This window comes from Phoxinus phoxinus (genome assembly GCF_949152265.1).
Source record: "Phoxinus phoxinus genome assembly, chromosome: 19".
NCBI lineage: Eukaryota > Metazoa > Chordata > Actinopteri > Cypriniformes > Leuciscidae > Phoxinus > Phoxinus phoxinus.
The window spans coordinates 23,062,010-23,079,886 of NC_136894.1; the positions used below are offsets into that span (position 1 = coordinate 23,062,010).

At 44.9% G+C, this 17,877-nt stretch overlaps 1 protein-coding gene across 1 annotated transcript in view; it reads left to right on the top strand.

Moving 5' to 3' along the window:
• Nucleotides 1–1,244: 1,244 nt before the first annotated feature.
• Nucleotides 1,245–17,877, top strand: part of pkhd1l1.1 (PKHD1 like 1, tandem duplicate 1) — a 78,155-nt gene continuing 61,522 nt past the window's right edge. The window contains exons 1-3 of the mRNA XM_079591319.1: nt 1,245–1,359; nt 1,495–1,572; nt 1,686–1,830. Of these exons, the coding sequence (XP_079447445.1) occupies nt 1,293–1,359; nt 1,495–1,572; nt 1,686–1,830 (290 nt within the window). The 5' untranslated portion in view covers nt 1,245–1,292. The remainder of the gene's footprint in view (nt 1,360–1,494; nt 1,573–1,685; nt 1,831–17,877) is intronic.

A 17,877-nucleotide genomic window follows, 5' to 3' on the forward strand; every position in this document is an offset into this window, starting at 1 on the left:
TCGTCAGCACTACAACTAGTGTGTGTATTTATCTAACTAACTAACTAACTAACTAACTTTAATCATAATTATTTAATTATTTAGTTGATAAAACTTCCGGAGATAAAAACTGTTGCATGCTTCACTATTCAAATTTGGCCTGTCATGCAAAAAAAATGTAAGGCATGTAGGCTAATACAACAAAGATGAATAGAGATCACTCTTGGATAAGTATACCAGCACAACACACTGCTGATAATTATAAATTATCCTAAATTATGTTCATCAGGACATGATCATCTTAATGACCTGAAATCGTCATTTTATACTGTATGGCTGTTGTTTTGTTGCATTGATACTGACACACATTTTGCTCTTAAGTAAGAATTCTCCTTGTAAATCTTCTTTATTTCATCTTAGATCATTCCAATGGATTACATCTAAGGGACATTAACTAGTCTATTCAGATTTAGTCAGATTTAGCCATTTGAATATAAAAGTAAATTTGACATTACTGCACAAAGGTCAGTTTAAGCATTTAAGTGAGCAAATAAGCATTGTTATCTGTGAGGTTTGTTGGTGTTTGTTAAGGTACACTGAGAAAGAATAGGTCTAGCTTGTAGAATGACAGCAATGTTCGTGATCACCTGAGACACAATGGAGAAGCACATTTCTTCTTGCCCGTGGGCTGGTAGTAGGCTATAAAAAGAGAGAGCTCCTCTTAACAAATGAGCCACTGCTGTTTGGATTTCCCAAGAGTGCTTTAACAGGTATGTGAGTCTGTGTCAGTGTAACTTTGAAGAATTTTCCACATTTCTATAATTTTTTCATTTAGCAATCTCTGTTTCAATAATATAATTATTTACAATTATAATATAATTATATGGGCCTATATATATAGGCCTATATAATTTAACAAAAAAATACTAAAGTAGCCTAACTTACATAAAATATCATTACATATCGATTACTTTTCTAAATATCTAACACTTATTTCCTGTTGTCACCCTCAAGAATAGGCCTACTATTTAAACTTTTTTTTTTTTTTTTTTTTACAAATATGTCTTTATATTACAAATATATATATTAACGGTGTAATTAGTCTATCACGCTATATTCTATTGAATAGTAGGCTATAGCCTGAATAGCCTACTGTCTGTTCAGCATTGTTTTCAGACGAACATGTTACATTTTGTAGTATAAATACAAACGACAAGTGTAGGCTAAACACAAATTGTATATATGTATTGTTTGTGCAGAAGAGATACAGTAACTGCAGGCGGCTTTGTTTTGAAGCGCGCGAGTCTGTCAGGATGAGGCACGTGCGACGGGAGCTTCACCTGCCGCTCACTGTCTGTATTTTACTGTGGAGTTCCGCAGGTACGCGCTGTATTTATCTTCCACTTTTTTTGTTGTTTACCTCAGTCATTCTGAACGTTTTGCTAAAAAGTGTTACAGACATTCGTACATTAAAATGAATAGATTTTAGTAGCCTATTAATCTCCATCCTGACAGGGGCGCAACGTGTCAACAAAGTGACTCCAAAAATCGGAAGTCTCAATGGCGGCACGAGACTGACCATAGAGGGGCAAGGTATTAAAAAAATATCAATATGCTTTTAAACGAATCCCAAAATTCTGATTTTGCACATGTTTGCTGTAGCCTACTTCAGTTTAAAGTCTTATAGTGTTTTTCCCCCCACTCAGGTTTTGCTCAAGCCAATCAGTTCAATCTCAATGCCAATGACCCAAACTTCGGCAACAGTGTGACGCTGGTGTCTCGAACCAGATCTGTTCCCTGTGATGTCGAGAAAGACTCCACTCACTCCAATCAGATCATGTGTTATACAAGGTAAGTAGTGAATCAGATAACCTAAATATAGTCTTCTTTTATCTTGATTAGGCATGGCATTGTAGGCTATTAAGTAGATTTCTTGTATATACTCAAATGTGAAAATCATTGGCTAGGAAAGGGATCAGGGATATATAAGGAGGAACGTACATTTTTATGGAAGGCATATTCTGCCAAATTTAAATAAATCAATTAAATGATAAAAATAAAATGCAATTGGTGATTTCACGTTTCATACTACAATCTCGAGGCAAGACTGGCAATATTAAAATGAAAAGGCAAACGTGAAAAGAAACTGCAATTACAGTTTTTACAAAGCTTTTTATTAACGTCACGCAATAATAGTGACACAATTCAAATTCAAATGTAAAGTTTAGTTGTCATTTTATTTCCTCTTTTATCTCACAGTTTTAGTTTTCGTTTTCATTTTCAAAGACAACCTGTATGAAAATTATATGTTAATGAGTGGGTGGGGCTCAATAACGCTGTTATGTGGAGGAGCGAAAATGGCGGTTATGACCATAGCAGCAGAATTAAACCAGCTAGTAAACATTTCGGATGATGATGTCTTCATTTTGCTTCGAGTTGAATCTATCTTAGATACTTGGACACTTTGCAGCCGTCACAAACTCCAATGTCGATCATCGAGTTGTAAATAATCTAGGTGAGGTTGTGCAGTGCCTTCAGACAGCAAAGTGTCCAAGTGTTTTTAAGATAGATTCAACTCGAAGCAAAATTAAGTCATCATCATCCAAAATCATAACCGCCATTTTCGCTCCTCCACATAACAGCGTAATTGAGCCCCACCCACTCATTAACATATATAATTTGCACACAGGTTGTCTTTGAAAATGAAAACGAAAATGAAAACGTACTCGGTTACTAACGTAACCTCGGTTCTCTCTAGGAGAGGGAACGAGTACTGCGTCGAAAGAACGCTACGGGAAAGATATTTCTTTGTCGAGATTGAAGCCAAAAATTAATCCTTAATTTTGTAATATTGTAAAACGCTTTTCTGAAGCATACAACCTAGGCGGAGCAATACAGCTCACCCATTGGCTGCTCTGCCAGAAAAGCACAGCCTATGCGAGGCCAGGACGCTGACCAATGAGGGCGCTTCGCGCCCTTCTGCGTCACCTCCCGCCCAAACAGGCGTGGCCTAGGCCTATAAATACGAGCATAGCTGTCTAACACGCCGATTTTCGTCAATGAAGCGACGCAGCGTGGACACGCACGGCATGAGACGCAGTACTCGTTCCCTCTCCTAGAGAGAACCGAGGTTACGTTAGTAACCGAGTACGTTCTCTTACGTAGAGTTCTCTCGTACTGCGTCGAAAGAACGCTACGGGAACCCCATGCAAACCGCCGTGCGTGTTCTTGGATCGACACAGACACCTAAGGGCGCGCGCGCCCTGGTATACAAGCGCCTACCCCAAGAAGTATAAGGAGAGCGGCTAAAATAGCATCATCCCTTATAGTAGTGCCTCTCAAGGCATAATAGCATATATATGTAAATATAGATATATATGAGGGGTAATAGCATGCTCATGGGACACATTGTCAGTGAGTGATGCTTAAAACATTGAAGTGACCTGGGCCGCAGCGCGGGGCAGGAGCACTTATACATATTAGACATTGAAGTGACCTGGGCCGCAGCGCGGGGCAGGAGCACTTGTACATATTACCATTGAAGTGACCTGGGCCGCAGTGCGGGGCAGGAACACTTATACATAGTCTTCTAGACCGAGAGCAGTTTAGCCTGCAACGCAGGAACCTCTAGGTTATAGAACCTAATAAATGTAGACGGGGAGGCCCAGCCTGCCGCCATACAGATATCTTGTAACGAGATTCCGCTATACCAAGCCCATGAGGAGGCCATGCCTCTCGTGGAATGTGCTCTGATGCCCAAAGGGCATTCCAAGCCTCCAGATGCGTAGGCTAGCGCAATGGCGTCCACTACCCATCGAGACAGACTCTGTTTCGTTGCGGCTCGTCCCTTGGAGCGCCCGCTGAACGAAACGAAGAGCTGCTCCGTCTGTCGAAAAACAGCGGAGCGGGACACGTAAGCTCTTAATGCCCTGACCGGGCAAAGGGAGCTATTTCCGTCCTCTGAGGCCGGCAGGGCCGACAGGGAGATGACCTGAGCCCTGAACGGTGTGTTGAGGGACTTAGGCACGTACCCATGCTTCGGTTTTAACACGACTATAGAGTCGTTTGGACCGAACTCCATACAAGAAGCTCTCACTGAGAGCGCTTGCAAGTCTCCCACACGCTTCACTGAAGCGAGAGCCAAAAGAAACACGGTCTTGAGAGACAGGTGTTTCATGTCAACTGAGTGAATAGGCTCGAAAGGGGCCCCTTTCATAGCGTTCAACACTGTAGAAAGGTCCCAAACGGGGACTGAAGGAGGCCTTGGAGGGTTTAACCTCCTGGCGCCTCTCAGGAAGCGGACCACCAGGTCGTTCCTGCCTAGTGAACGGCCAAGCGTTGGATTAACGAACGCTGATATGGCAGCCACATAGACTTTGAGCGTGGATGGGGTTCTTCCCTTATCCAATAGCTCTTGCAAGAAGGAGAGAATCTCCGGTTCTCCACACTGAAGTGGTGACAGACCTTGATCTGAACACCATCCAGAGAACACCGACCATTTGGAAGCGTAGAGCCGTCTAGTAGACGGAGCCCTAGCTTGTTCGATCGTGTCTAACACTCCTCTTGGGAGGTTAGCGGGTACCCGTTTATGGCCCATACGTGTAGGGACCAAAGCTCGGGGTGAGGATGCAAAATCGAGCCCTTGGCCTGTGAGAGGAGGTCTCTCCTCACTGGTATCGGCCACGGGGCAGTACTTTTCAGTTGCATCAAAGCTGGGAACCAGGTCTGATTCGTCCAGAATGGAGCAACTAGCAGTACTGAGCATCCGCTCTCCCTGATACGCTCCAGCACTTGAGGCAGGAGTGAGACAGGAGGAAAAGCATAGAGCGGGCGGCGGGGCCAGACTCTGGCCAGCGCGTTCGTGCTCTTCGAAAAGAATTCTGGGCAATGAGCGTTTTCCTGGTTTGCAAACAGGTCTATTTCCGCTCTGCCGAACGTTTTCCACAGCAGACGCACTGTCTGTGTGTGTAGGGACCACTCTCCAGTGGGAACGTTGTTCCGTGAGAGTCTGTCCGGGCCTACGTTCAAGTGGCCTGGCACGTGCATTGCTCTTAACGAGCGCAGGTTGTGCTGGGCCCACACCAGTATGCGTTCCGCTAACCTGAATAGGTTCCGGGATCTCACGCCACCCTGGCGGTTTATGTAGGCTACTACCGACATGTTGTCCGAGCGGACCAGGACGTGGTGTCCTTTTATCCGGGGACAGAAGCGCCTCAGCGCAAAGTCCACTGCCATCATTTCCAGGCAGTTTATGTGCGGTAGTTTGGCTCGCTCTGACCACTGGCCAAAGAGCGGACTGCCGTCGAGCAGTGCTCCCCAGCCTGAGGTGGACGCGTCCGTGGACACCACCTTCAGGCTCGAGGAAGTCCCCAGGCTTACACCTGACCGGTACCAGTCTGACGCTCTCCATGGTGTCAGGGCTGAAATGCATTCCTGAGTGACCTTGAGGCGATAGCGACCGTGTAGCCATGCTCGGCGCGGTACGCGCGCTCTCAACCAGAACTGTAGTGGGCGCATGCGCAGCAGGCCCAACTGCAGCACTGTTGAGGCTGAGGCCATGAAGCCCAGCATTTTCTGAAATCTCCTGAGTGGCACTATGTGGCCGCTGAGGAAGGATTTCGCCATTTGCAGGGTATTTCGCCTGCGCTGTGATGACAGCTGTGCTGTCATAGACAGTGAGTTCAGATCCAGTCCTAAAAAGGAGATCCTTTGACTGGGAAACAGTGAACTTTTCTCCCAATTGACCCTCAGACCTAAGTACTCGAGGTGATCGAGTATTAGTGTCTTGTGGTGAGCGAGTTCTGACGGCGATTGAGCCAGAATTAGCCAATCGTCCAAATAGTTCAGAATTCGAACGCCCCGGAGTCTCAGGGGTGCCAGCGCCGCGTCCATGCACACTGTAAATGTACGAGGTGCTAGGGATAGGCCGAATGGCAGGACTGTGTACTGATATGCCCGGCCCTCGAAGGCGAATCTCAAAAATCGCCTGTGACGTGACGCAATTTGTATGTGAAAATACGCGTCTTTCAGATCTATTGCCATAAACCAGTCTTCTCGGCGAATTTGCGCGAGGATACCTCTGGTCGTGAGCATTCTGAACTTCCGCTTTGCAAGCGTTTTGTTCAGACGCCTTAGATCTAAAATGGGTCTGAGACCCCCGTCTTTCTTCGGTACCAGGAAATATCTGCTGTACAGGCCCCCTTCGCTCTGAGCTTGAGATAAAGGCTCTATGGCCCCTTTGCTCAATAGCTTCGCTATTTCGGCTCGAAGTAGATGTGCTACTTCTGTTTTTACCGTGGTTTCGACTTTTCCCGTGAAACGGGGAGGGCGTCGATAAAACTGTAGCGAATAGCCTCTTTTTATAGTCTCTAGCACCCATTCTGAAACCCCGGGTAGTCCTTCCCATGCATCTGCACGTGTGACTAGGGGTTGAATGTAATCTGGGCTCTGGTCGCGAAATGGCGGCGACACGAGAGCAACCATGTGCTGTGACATGGACGCCGTGGCGTCTGAGGCGGGGGACATGTTTAACACAGTATGCGTCCCGCGCGCGCTCGACTCTCTGAGTTGAGAGAGAGCACGCGGGGCGAGCCCTACGGGGCTCGTTATGTTTGTGAATAAACGTGGGCGCTTGGTGGCGGGCACATTTATAACACCGGGGACACTGTGTTTGTGTACTGACTGACCGTTCGTTAGTTTCGTTTTTACAGAAACCGCGGAACGTGCAGTGTGTAGTGGTTGTGGGCACTGGACAGTGGGCACGCTCACTACACGTAAAGCACAATCGGTGTGAGCCGATTTTATGTGTGCAAACCCTGTGTTGAACGGGGCTGTGCTTGTGTGAATGAATGGGCACTGGGTGGGCATTGCAGTTACACACATTACACCATCGGCCTTGGCCGGAACACCAGAAATTAAACTCTTTTTTAGATTTATCTGGGTCGCCGTGAAAACGGCGTTTGTGTGCAGGCAAACGGGCTTTACGGCCGGTTTGTTGGCTGCTGAGTACACTGGTACAAACACGGAACTTAGGGCTGTACAAGCGGGAATCTTTGGTGGAAGTCCGGCCGCAGCGGGACCCGAACACCGTCTTTTTCCTAGCAGGGCTAGGATGGCGCCGAGGCCTCGGGCTTGATTGAGATCTTGGGCCGAGGACCACGCGGTGGCGGGCGGCGTCCGGCGGAGCGAGACCGTGGTCTCTCTCGGGCCTGTTGTTGCTGGGCCGGCGCGGCGGGCGCGGGGCGCTGCTGAGTTCGGGCAGGCGGCTGTTTAGGGCGGCCTGTTGCGGAACTGGAGCGCTTTGGCAGGAAATGTCTCATGGCCTGCGAAGTTTTCTGTACCTCGGCGAATCGGTCCGCGAAGTCCTTCACGGAGGATCCGAAGAGGCCAGCCGGTGAAATGGGGGCGTCGAGAAACGCAGAGCGCTCGGATTCCGCCATTTCAGAGAGAGTCAGCCATAAATGTCTCTCAGAAACAGTAGCTGTGGCCATAATCCTGCCGATGGCGTGTGCGGCGGACTTTGTAGCGCGAAGAGCTAGGTCTGTGGCGCTACGCAGGTCCGGAACACTGATCGCGCCCGGGCCTTCCTCGTCTAGCTTGCAGAGGAGGTTGGCCTGGTGGATTTGAAGCACCGCCATGGTGTGCAGCGCCGATGCAGCTTGTCCGGCGGCGGAATACACGCGACCGTTCAGAGCTGAAGACGTGCGGCAAGCTTTGGATGGTAGGACTCCCTTAGCCCGCCGTCCCGCAGAGGGTGGGCAAAGGTGAGTCGCTACCGCCTCCTCGACCGGAGGGAGAGCGTGGTAGCCTCTGTCTCGAGCACCGTCCACTACGGAGAATGCTGGCGAGGCAGAAGTACGTACTCTGGCTGAAAATGGCGCCTTCCATGATTTCACTACCTCTTCGTGAAGCTCAGGAAGAAACGGTGCGTGTCTGGAGGGGGGCGCAGCGCGGTCTCCAGAGAGGAAGCGTCCATCCAGCCGGTTGAGTGCAGGTTGTTCGGGCGTCGACCAATCGAGGCCGAGGCTCGACACGGCCTGTGTGAGCAGACGCATCAGTTCCGCCTCGATGCTGATCTTCCCTCCCCTGCGCTCTCGAACAGCGGGGGAGGGGAGGTCCACAGAGCTCGCCCAACCCTCGCTCTCCGAAGCGAGAAGCGAACAGCAATCATCATCTCCCTCTGATACAGCTTGCTGGTCGTCATCCATAACGGACAAAGCGGCGTGCTGCGGCTGTTGTCCGTCGGTGAGCGACTCGAGCGAGACGTTGAGAGGAGCTAGCGGCGGCGGCGGCGAGCTCCTCGTGGAGGGAGGTTCCGGGACCCGCTGAGCACGGCGCTTTTTACGGCGCGGCGCTACAGGGGGCGGTTGAGCAGCTTCGGCGAAAGATGCAAGGCGAGTCCGCAGAGTCGCGATTGGCATCATGTCGCAGTGATGGCAGCCGCCATCACCGAGAGCGATAGCTGCATGTTCCTCGCCCAAGCAGGAAACACATAACTCGTGGTGGTCCCCGTCGATGAGCGCAGCTCGGCAGGAGCCGCAGGAAAAGCGAGACATCTTTATAAAGACGCTCGTGCTCTTTTGTGAGGAAAAAGCGTGTGACGCGGTAGGCGAACACACACACAAAACACACACAAAACTGAAAGGATATATCCACGCCGGAGAAGCGCAGCAGGGAACGGCGGCTGAAGGCGGCGAAGACCAGCGGCTTCAGGTAAGGGCTCGTCCTGCTGAGGTGCTTGTATCCAGACGGCTGTGGTGGCTCGAATCAATCCAGCGATGCGTGCAGCTTCGTTGAATTTAAGAAAATCGGCGTGTTAGACAGCTATGCTCGTATTTATAGGCCTAGGCCACGCCTGTTTGGGCGGGAGGTGACGCAGAAGGGCGCGAAGCGCCCTCATTGGTCAGCGTCCTGGCCTCGCATAGGCTGTGCTTTTCTGGCAGAGCAGCCAATGGGTGAGCTGTATTGCTCCGCCTAGGTTGTATGCTTCAGAAAAGCGTTTTACAATATTACAAAATTAAGGATTAATTTTTGGCTTCAATCTCGACAAAGAAATATCTTTCCCGTAGCGTTCTTTCGACGCAGTACGAGAGAACTCTACGTAAGAGAACTGTGAGATAAAAGAGGAAATAAAATGACAACTAAACTTAACATTTTAATTTGAATTGTGTCACTATTATTGCGTGAGCGTTAATAAAAAGCTTTGTAAAAACTGTAATTGCAGTTTCTTTTCACGTTTCATTGTAGTGAAAATGAAACGTGAAATCACCAATTGAATTTTATTTTTCTATTTGACAGGGATGATGCACTGTCCCCATGAAAATGAAAATGAAATCGTTTAATTTCATTGTCAATTTTGTCACATAATTTGCATACAGTTTTCTGTAATTAAATAGTTAATCTGGTTTTAGTTTAGTTAGTAATTGATTTATTTAATTTTGGCAGAAATGCCTTCCATACATTTTGACAAATTTTTAAAACTTAGGAGAAATGAATAAAATTGGTGGATTTCAAGCCTATATAAAGTATATTGATCTCTCAAACCGTAACTTGTTTTCTGTCAAAAGCAGATTTTTTTTAGGAAAATTTCTAATCAAGAAAAATTAAATTAAATTCAATTCAATTCAAGTTTATTTGTATAGCGCTTTTGACAATACATATTGTTTCAAAGCAGCTTTACAGAAAATGCATTTCAAAAATATACATACAAAAATACAGTTAGTTAATCATAAAATTTAGGGCATAACATATCGCCGGCGTTGGGTCGTCTCTTCACAGGCGTCGAGTCGTCTCATCACAGGCGTTGGGGCATCTGAAGTCTCCATGAGAGGCTGGATACATAACTGGAGCTGACGAACTCTATTTGAGTTATCTCGGGACAGGCGTCCCGAGATAACAACAAAAAAGGCAGATGGAAAATAATTAGCGTAGCTGCTGTTCATAATATGAATGCATTTGATCTGATTTAACTGTAGTATAAAAGGTATGAGATGCATCATATGAATGCTTGGCTAAAGAGATGCGTCTTTAATCTAGTTTTAAACTGGGAGAGCGAGTCTGAACCTCGGACAATAGGCTATTCCAGAGTTTAGGAGCTAGATGTGAAAACGCCCTCCCTCCTTTAGTGGACTTCGTTATCCTAGGTACGACCAGAAGCCTCGAATTTAGTGATCTTAAAGAGCGCGATGGATTATATGGCGATATAAGATCTCTTAAATACACAGGAGCTAAACCATTTAGGGCTTTATAGGTCAGTAACAATACTTTGTAATTGATACGGAACTTAATAGGTAACCAATGTAGTGATGATAAAATTGGTGTTATATGATCATATTTTCTTGACCTAGTAAGAACTCTAGCGGCTGCATTTTGGACTAACTGTAGCTTGTTTACTGAGGATGCAGGACAACCAGCTAATAAAGCATTACAGTAATCTAGTCTCGAGGTCATGAATGCATGAACTAACTTTTCTGCATCAGAAACTGATAGCATATTACGTAGTTTAGCAATGTTTCTAAGGTGGAAAAAGGCTGTTCTTGTGACATTTGAAATATGATTTTCAAAAGACAAATTGCGGTCTAGTATAACACCCAGATCTTTTACTGTAGAGGATAAAGTAACAGGACGTCCATCTAGATTAAGGTTGTATTGAGGTTGTATTATCAAAAAAAAAAAAAAAAAAAAAAAAAAAAAAAAAAAAAAAAAAAAAAAAAATTGCGTTGGATTGTACTGTGAAGGGTCATAGCACTTACATATTGTTGTCCTACTGCTAGTTTAATTGCTTCTATTGTTTCTCATTTGTAAGTCGCTTTGGATAAAAGCGTCAGCTAAATGAATAAATGTAAATGTAAATGTATTGTAAGAGGTTTTGTGGGCAGTTTTTTGGACCAATCAGTATTACCTCCGTTTTATCTGAATTTAATAGAAGAAAATTACACGTCATCCAATATTTTATATCTTTAACACACTCTGTCATTTTAGATAATTTAGTGTTATCATCTGGTCGTGATGAAATATATAATTGAGTGTCATCAGCATAACAGTGGAAACTTATTCCATGTTTTCTTATAATATTACCAAGTGGCAGCATATAAATTGAGAATAGCAGGGGGCCTAATACAGATCCCTGCGGCACTCCATAATTTACTGACGTTATCTTTGATTTTTCCCCATTTAAATGGACAAAATGGTAACGGTCTGATAGGTACGATCTAAACCAGCTTAATGCCTGTCCCTGAACACCAGTGTAATTTTGAAGTCGATCTAAGAGTATTTTATGATCTATAGTGTCAAACGCAGCACTAAGATCGAGTAAAACTAGTATTGAGATACAGTCTTGGTCAGAAGCTAAAAGTAAATCATTTGTAATTTTAACCAGCGCAGTTTCTGTGCTATGGTGCTGCCTGAATCCTGACTGAAACTTTTCATAGATATCGTTTTCTTGCAAGAAAGAGCACAATTGAGCGGACACAACTTTTTCTAGTATTTTAGACATAAATGGAAGATTTGAAATGGGTCTGTAATTTGCTAGGTTATTTGGATCTAATTGTGGTTTCTTAATAAGAGGTTTTATAACTGCCAGCTTGAATGTTTTTGGAACATGTCCTAAAGATAGAGACGAGTTAATAATATTGAGAAGAGGCTCTTCCACTACAGGTAACACTTCTTTCAGTAGTTTAGTGGGTATTGGATCTAATAAACATGTTGTTGGTTTAGATGCAGTGATTATTTAGCTCTTCCTGTCCTATAGTTGTAAAGCGCTGTAGTTGTTCTTGAGGGGCGATAATTGTAGGCAGTGGGCCAAGTCTGTTTTTCTCCTTTAGTTTTCGATTTGATAGATCTCCTCCAGGGAACTGGTTAATTTTTTATAACTGGCTTTATAAATTGTTGTTGAGCACATTACTGCTTGTTTCCAACGTCAATTGTTGCACATTAAAAATATAACGTAGATATAATCTCGCTAGCTAACCACAAAATGTTAGCCGGAGTAAGAACCAATCAAAGCTCGTGTTGTTACCTTGTCAACTTGAGTTGACCAATCACGTCATTATTTGAACCGGTGCCCGAAGACCCGGATGTGAACTGAACTCGCCGGCGCGGCGGCCGGTCAGTGGCGAGTCCTCCGTTTTTGGGCTACAGTGTATGGCTGCACCACACATCGTGGAAATGGTAGGTAACGTAACTGATTAGCACTAGCATTATCCGAAACATTGTAAAAAGTCTGAATGCATTGGTATTGGCATATGTTCGCCGAATGCTACACACGTGGGTAATGCTAAGCTATTTGTCGTTTTAAATGTAACTTAGCTAGTATACGGCAAGTTGGCTAGTGTTAGCACCTGAAGTAACTTTGTATGGTAGGATCAGCTTTTTTTCTGTGGATACCGCAAGCTAATTATTTATTTAACTGTGTGTTGTAAAGAGTTTATCAAGGGCTTATTTGCATTTGTCTTAAAATGTTGACTATGACGCTGAAGTTTTTTTTTTTCGTCCAGAAGAAGAAAGTTTTAAAGTTTTTTTCCATCGTTCAGCCCCTTCCGTGTAACTAGCTAACAGTTATATGAATTTATCTTATTTGAAGTGAAGCTTATGTACTGCGAGAGTATTTCCAAAACATTTCCAGGAGTAATTTACACGATACACGTTGTCCTGCCTGTTTTAGACAACTCCCTGCTCCAACACAGATGATATAAACAGCTTCCATAGTTCATAATGAGTTGACAGTTTGAATCAGTTATGTTGGGGCAGGGAGAGATCTAAAACACACACGGTTATATAGTTAGCTTACGTTATCTCCTGATTCCTGTCTAATCGCACATTGTATTTTGTATATTTTGCATGCGTTTCCTCTCCTGACGGTGAAGCCGACATCTGTAGGGCAGACGCTCTGGAACACCTCACTTGTGAAGTAGGCAACGTATTAACGGTATCTCCATGAGGCAACGTCCAGGTTGGATTTATTTTGTATAGTTGGCTAATGTTATAGTAAGGCAAACATTAGATAAGGGGTTTTCAAAGTCTGAGACTGCGTGCCTTCAAACAAAGCGTGGGAAACGACGTGCCCCCCACCACATTTTTAGTTTACTTGGTAAGTTTCGCTCAATTCCTGGATGCCTTTGGGTTCATAATTATATATTTTTTATCCCATAGGCACTCAACATTTGAGCCAAAATAGCCTAATATTGCTGAACATAACTTCTTACTGCACCAAACAGTTATAAACAAAGGTCTGTCCTAAGGCATTTATTAGTTTCTGCCTGATGAGGGGAAAACAGTTCCCAAAAACTACTGTATCTGAACTCTCACACATGTGGGCTATTCTGTGTGATCTCCTTTTGATAACTAATGCAAGTAATGTAATAGTTTCACTTCCATTGATCCTCCCCTGACACTGTTTGGAGGCCCGCCACACACTTTGAAAACCCCTGAGTTAGATTATCAACGGCTAACTAGGGCTATTTAGTGAATTTACAACACCAGACAAAAACGAACTTGAACCAGATTAACTTTTATTAGTGTCATGTTATTTAAAGATGTACTCAGGCCATGGCTGCACGCTCACAATGTTGTGTGTTTCATCCTTAGACAGCGTTGGTGCAGTTCCTACATATGGCGCTTTTCCACTGCATGGTACGGTATGGCACGGCACGCTTTGGTGCTTTTCCACTGCACGGTACGGCACAGCACGCTTTGGCGCTTTTCCACTGCATGGTACGGCTCGGTTCGGTACGGCTCACTTATGGCGCATTTCCACTGCATGGTACGGTACGGTACGGCTCGCTTTAAATGGTACCACCTCTGTTGAGGTTCCAAGCGTACCGTACCGATACTAAACGTGACGTGAAAACACTGCAGATCACTGATTGGTCAGACAGAATCGTCACTTCAGCGTCATTGTATTTGCGACACGAGACACTAAACCCGCTAGATGTAAATAGCCAGACAACAGCCAACGCGGTAGCACCTGTTTTTAGAGTATTTACTTGACAAAAGAGGTAAAAAAAAATTTAAACAAGAAATGGCTGAATCGTGGTCAGTGGACGAGGTGTCGACGTTCCTCTCGTTGGTTGCCGAGGAGTGGATCCAGCGAGAGCTGGATGGGGCAACACGAAATGAAAAAGTGTTCCAAGAAGTAGCACAGCTCTTAGCTGTACACGGCTACCACCGGACCTACAAACTTAAAAATTAAAAAAAAAACTAAAAAGTGACTACCGAGCCAGTAGAGGCGGCAACTATTAACGATCAGTCCCACCCACTTTGAAGCGGTACTAACTGCAGTGGAAAAGCAACCGAGCTAAAGCGAACCGAACCGTGCCGTACCGAGTCGAGTCGTACCACGCAGTGGAAAAGTGAAGCGAACCGTTCCGAGCTGAACCGAGCCGTACCATGCAGTGGAAAAGCACCAATAGACACATGTCTGTGCATGGTAGCTGGTGCTTTCTACATGTGCAGTTCCCCCCCACACATTGTAATGCTTTGCACTGGCAATGCACAAGCTCCAAGACACTTTTTGGTGCTGGTGGAAATGTCATCCAATGAACTGCATAGAATTCCCCCTCGATCCTCCATCCATGCTGCATTGGGGGAGGTATGTCTGGCAGGCTTTGCAAACTTCTGTAGAACAGAGGAATAGAAAATATTTTGGTATATATTCCAGTATGAATAGGATGAATTGTCAGGTAGACAAATATGACAAAGAATGTGTTTATCAAAGGTGGTTACTTTTAATCTAGTAATCTCACTGTTTAGATTTGTAAGAATACCATGTAATGTCTTTGTTTCAAATAAAACATTCCTTTAAAAAAATGACTTTTGTGTTCAATTCATTGTCAACCTTACACTATTCACTGTAATCTTATATTGAATATGCTTTTTGCCCTTGTTAAATCTCCAGCTTTTCAATAAATGTTTTAAGATAAAGTGTTCAAAAATATACATGAATAAAAAATCACTTTGTGTAGTTAAGATTCACTGGTAGTGTGAGTTTTATTTAACATACTTTCTTAAACTAACTACAATACACACATACATAGCCAAAGTTACACGATCAATACACAATTATTTTAATAGAAAATTTGCAGAATTTGTGGATTTGATACATACCTTCAGTATCTTTGGCTGCCATTTCTCTCCTCCTACATGCTCTTGCAATGTGATCTTTATTGGTGAAGAGCGTGTAGCATTCCCCATGGAAGCCCACATTAACTGGCACATCTTGCTCTCCAGGTTTCTGTTAAATTGAATGTTGCTATGGCTTTTTCAGCTATTAAACTCTCAGCAGTGTTGAGGTTAACCCATTTCTGGGCACACTGAACAAATGATGCCCAACTTGTTTGAGAAAATAAGGTTATTGGGCTTTTTGCCCTAGAAGCAACATGTATAACGTTAACGTTACAGCACTTCATATTGTCGCACACCGGCTGTCAATCGCGTCCCGCTTTGTTGTTATGCGGTCTATGTACATTTCTATGTATGTCACGGGTGATCAATAACCTTAGAGGTCTTCTGACGGTAAGTGCACAATGTATAGTATAGCTCGTGTAGACAAAAAGTATATAAAGACTATTTAAATCGCAGGATTTCGTTATAAAGAGAGCAAAGTTACTGTATCAAATATGTTGGTTGTCGGGGAGACGTGACAGGTTGTCAAGGAGACGGGTGATTTGTTTACGTTTTCTGGCGCTACGATTTAGTAGTTCTACAAATTTGCCCGTTTAAAAATGTAAGAGTTTAAATCGATATCTTCATAAAATGTGCACACATCAACGTTGGAAACAATGATTACACTACTTATAAGAATTTTTACATGCCATCTGTAAACAAATCACTTAGTTCCTTGGCAGGGATCTGTGAAATTCACAATTTCGGGGTCCGGCCCACGGCCTATTGAGGCTGAATCATAAGACGCTGTCAAAGATTGTACATTTACAATTGTGTTTCTGATGCTTTCTATTTTCTCAGTGAAGAAATTCATGAAATCATTACTATTAAAATGTAATGGAATATTTTGGTCAGGTGATGTCTGTTTATTTGTTAATCTAGCCACGGTGTTAAATAAAAACCTTGGATTGTTTTGGTTATTTTCTATTAGTTTGCGGAGATGCTCAGCCCTGGCTGCTTTTAGAGCCTTTTTATAACGTGACATACTGTCTTTCCACGCGATTCTAAAGACCTCTAAATTTGTTTGTTTCCATTTGCGCTCTAAGTTACGAGTTTCTCTCTTGATAACATGCGTAGCACTGTTGTACCATGGTGCTTTAGTTTTCTCTCTAACCTTTTTTAATCTAATTGGTGCAACAATTTCTAATGTACTAGAGAAAATGGTGCTCATACTGCTAGTCATTTCCTCTAGTTCATCTGTTTGTTTGGGTTCACTGAGAAGCTGAGATAGATCAGGTAAGCTATTCAAGAATCTATCAATAGTAGTTGGAAGGATTGTTCTGCCTGGTCGATAACGCGGCGCAACATGACACATTTCAGCCGTATGTAGTATGCAAGTTACCATGTAATGATCAGTGACATCATCACTTTGCGGTATAATATCTATATCGGTTGGATCGGTTCCATATGATAGGGGAGAGTGGGGTAAAGTGAGACACTTTTTACATTTGCTTCCCTCTAAGCGAGCTAAAATGATATATCAGTAAAATTTACACATTTCCCATTAATTTGGGATGTTTCCTAGCAATTGAAATTATTAGAATGTATTCAGGACGAAGGGCAGTGAAAATATGATTGTTTTTAAAAAAGTGGTCTTGTGTCTCACTTTACCCCAGCTTAGGGGTAAACTGAGACAGACCAGAGAAATCAAAGGGGTAAAGTGAACCAGCTGGGGGTAAACTGATCCACTTACTTTTCCCACTCTGAAACTACCATAACAACAGTATGTTGTAAGAGTTAGAATCCTGACAGCTAGCTTGACAACCACACATTCCAGAACTAATGTCAGACTAGTAACAGAATCATGGGGATTGGTCAATTAAGCAATTTTTTTTGATGACCCCCCGGTGCGCATCCAGGTGAAGGTGCACCGTCCTGGGCGTGCTTATGGTGACACACTGGAGGGAATTCCTCCTAAAAAAATGGACTGTGTCCAAAATATTGTGATGCGTTAGGAAGCTCCATGCACTCAGACCTCCCCTGGCCAGAATCGGATTTCTCTGCCACCGCTAGAGCTCCTTCTGGAGCGAAGTCGGTCCTGAAACGCACCTTTGGGTCTTTGTGGAGGAGGGACAATGCTCCGCTCGGACAAGGAACACGGACCAGAGAACCGTGGTGGTCAGACTGGGTGGGGAAACAGCCAGACCCAGCTCAGAGAAAGTGCACTTTGTGCGAGCGAGACTTCCAGTAAATAGGGTCTGGTTTGGACACCCAGTCCCTCGGTGCCAGGGCGTGCATACCGGTGAACGTGCACCGTCCTGGGTGAGCTAGGGGTGAAAGACACACCATGTCCAAAAATATCTTGTACTTGAACAAGAGCTCCATACTCGCAGACCTCCCGGGCCGGCTCCAGGGAGGGTGGGTCAGATCCGTACGCCTGCTGGCGCTCCTGCTGGAGCAACGGCGGTCCAAACACGGACACTCGGGGTGTTGTAGAGGAGGGAGGCGACACTCTTATCGGACAAGGTAACAGAAAACATGCGCCTCCGGGTCATGTTGGGGTGCCTGGTCGATTGGAGCTTTGGACGCGCCTGAGGACGGCCCCTGCCCGATCGAGGGGCAGCTTGCTCCTCCACGATTTGCGTGTCAACACGAGACGCAGTCTCCCTCCGGAAAATGAGGGCCGCGTCGACCTTCGGGAGACTCAGATGGCCTGTCTCAAACGAATGTCCGCAGAGGCGGCGGTGGCCGCGGGCGTGTCGGGAGGCTTGGACGGTTGGGGGGAGGTTTAGTTGGGGC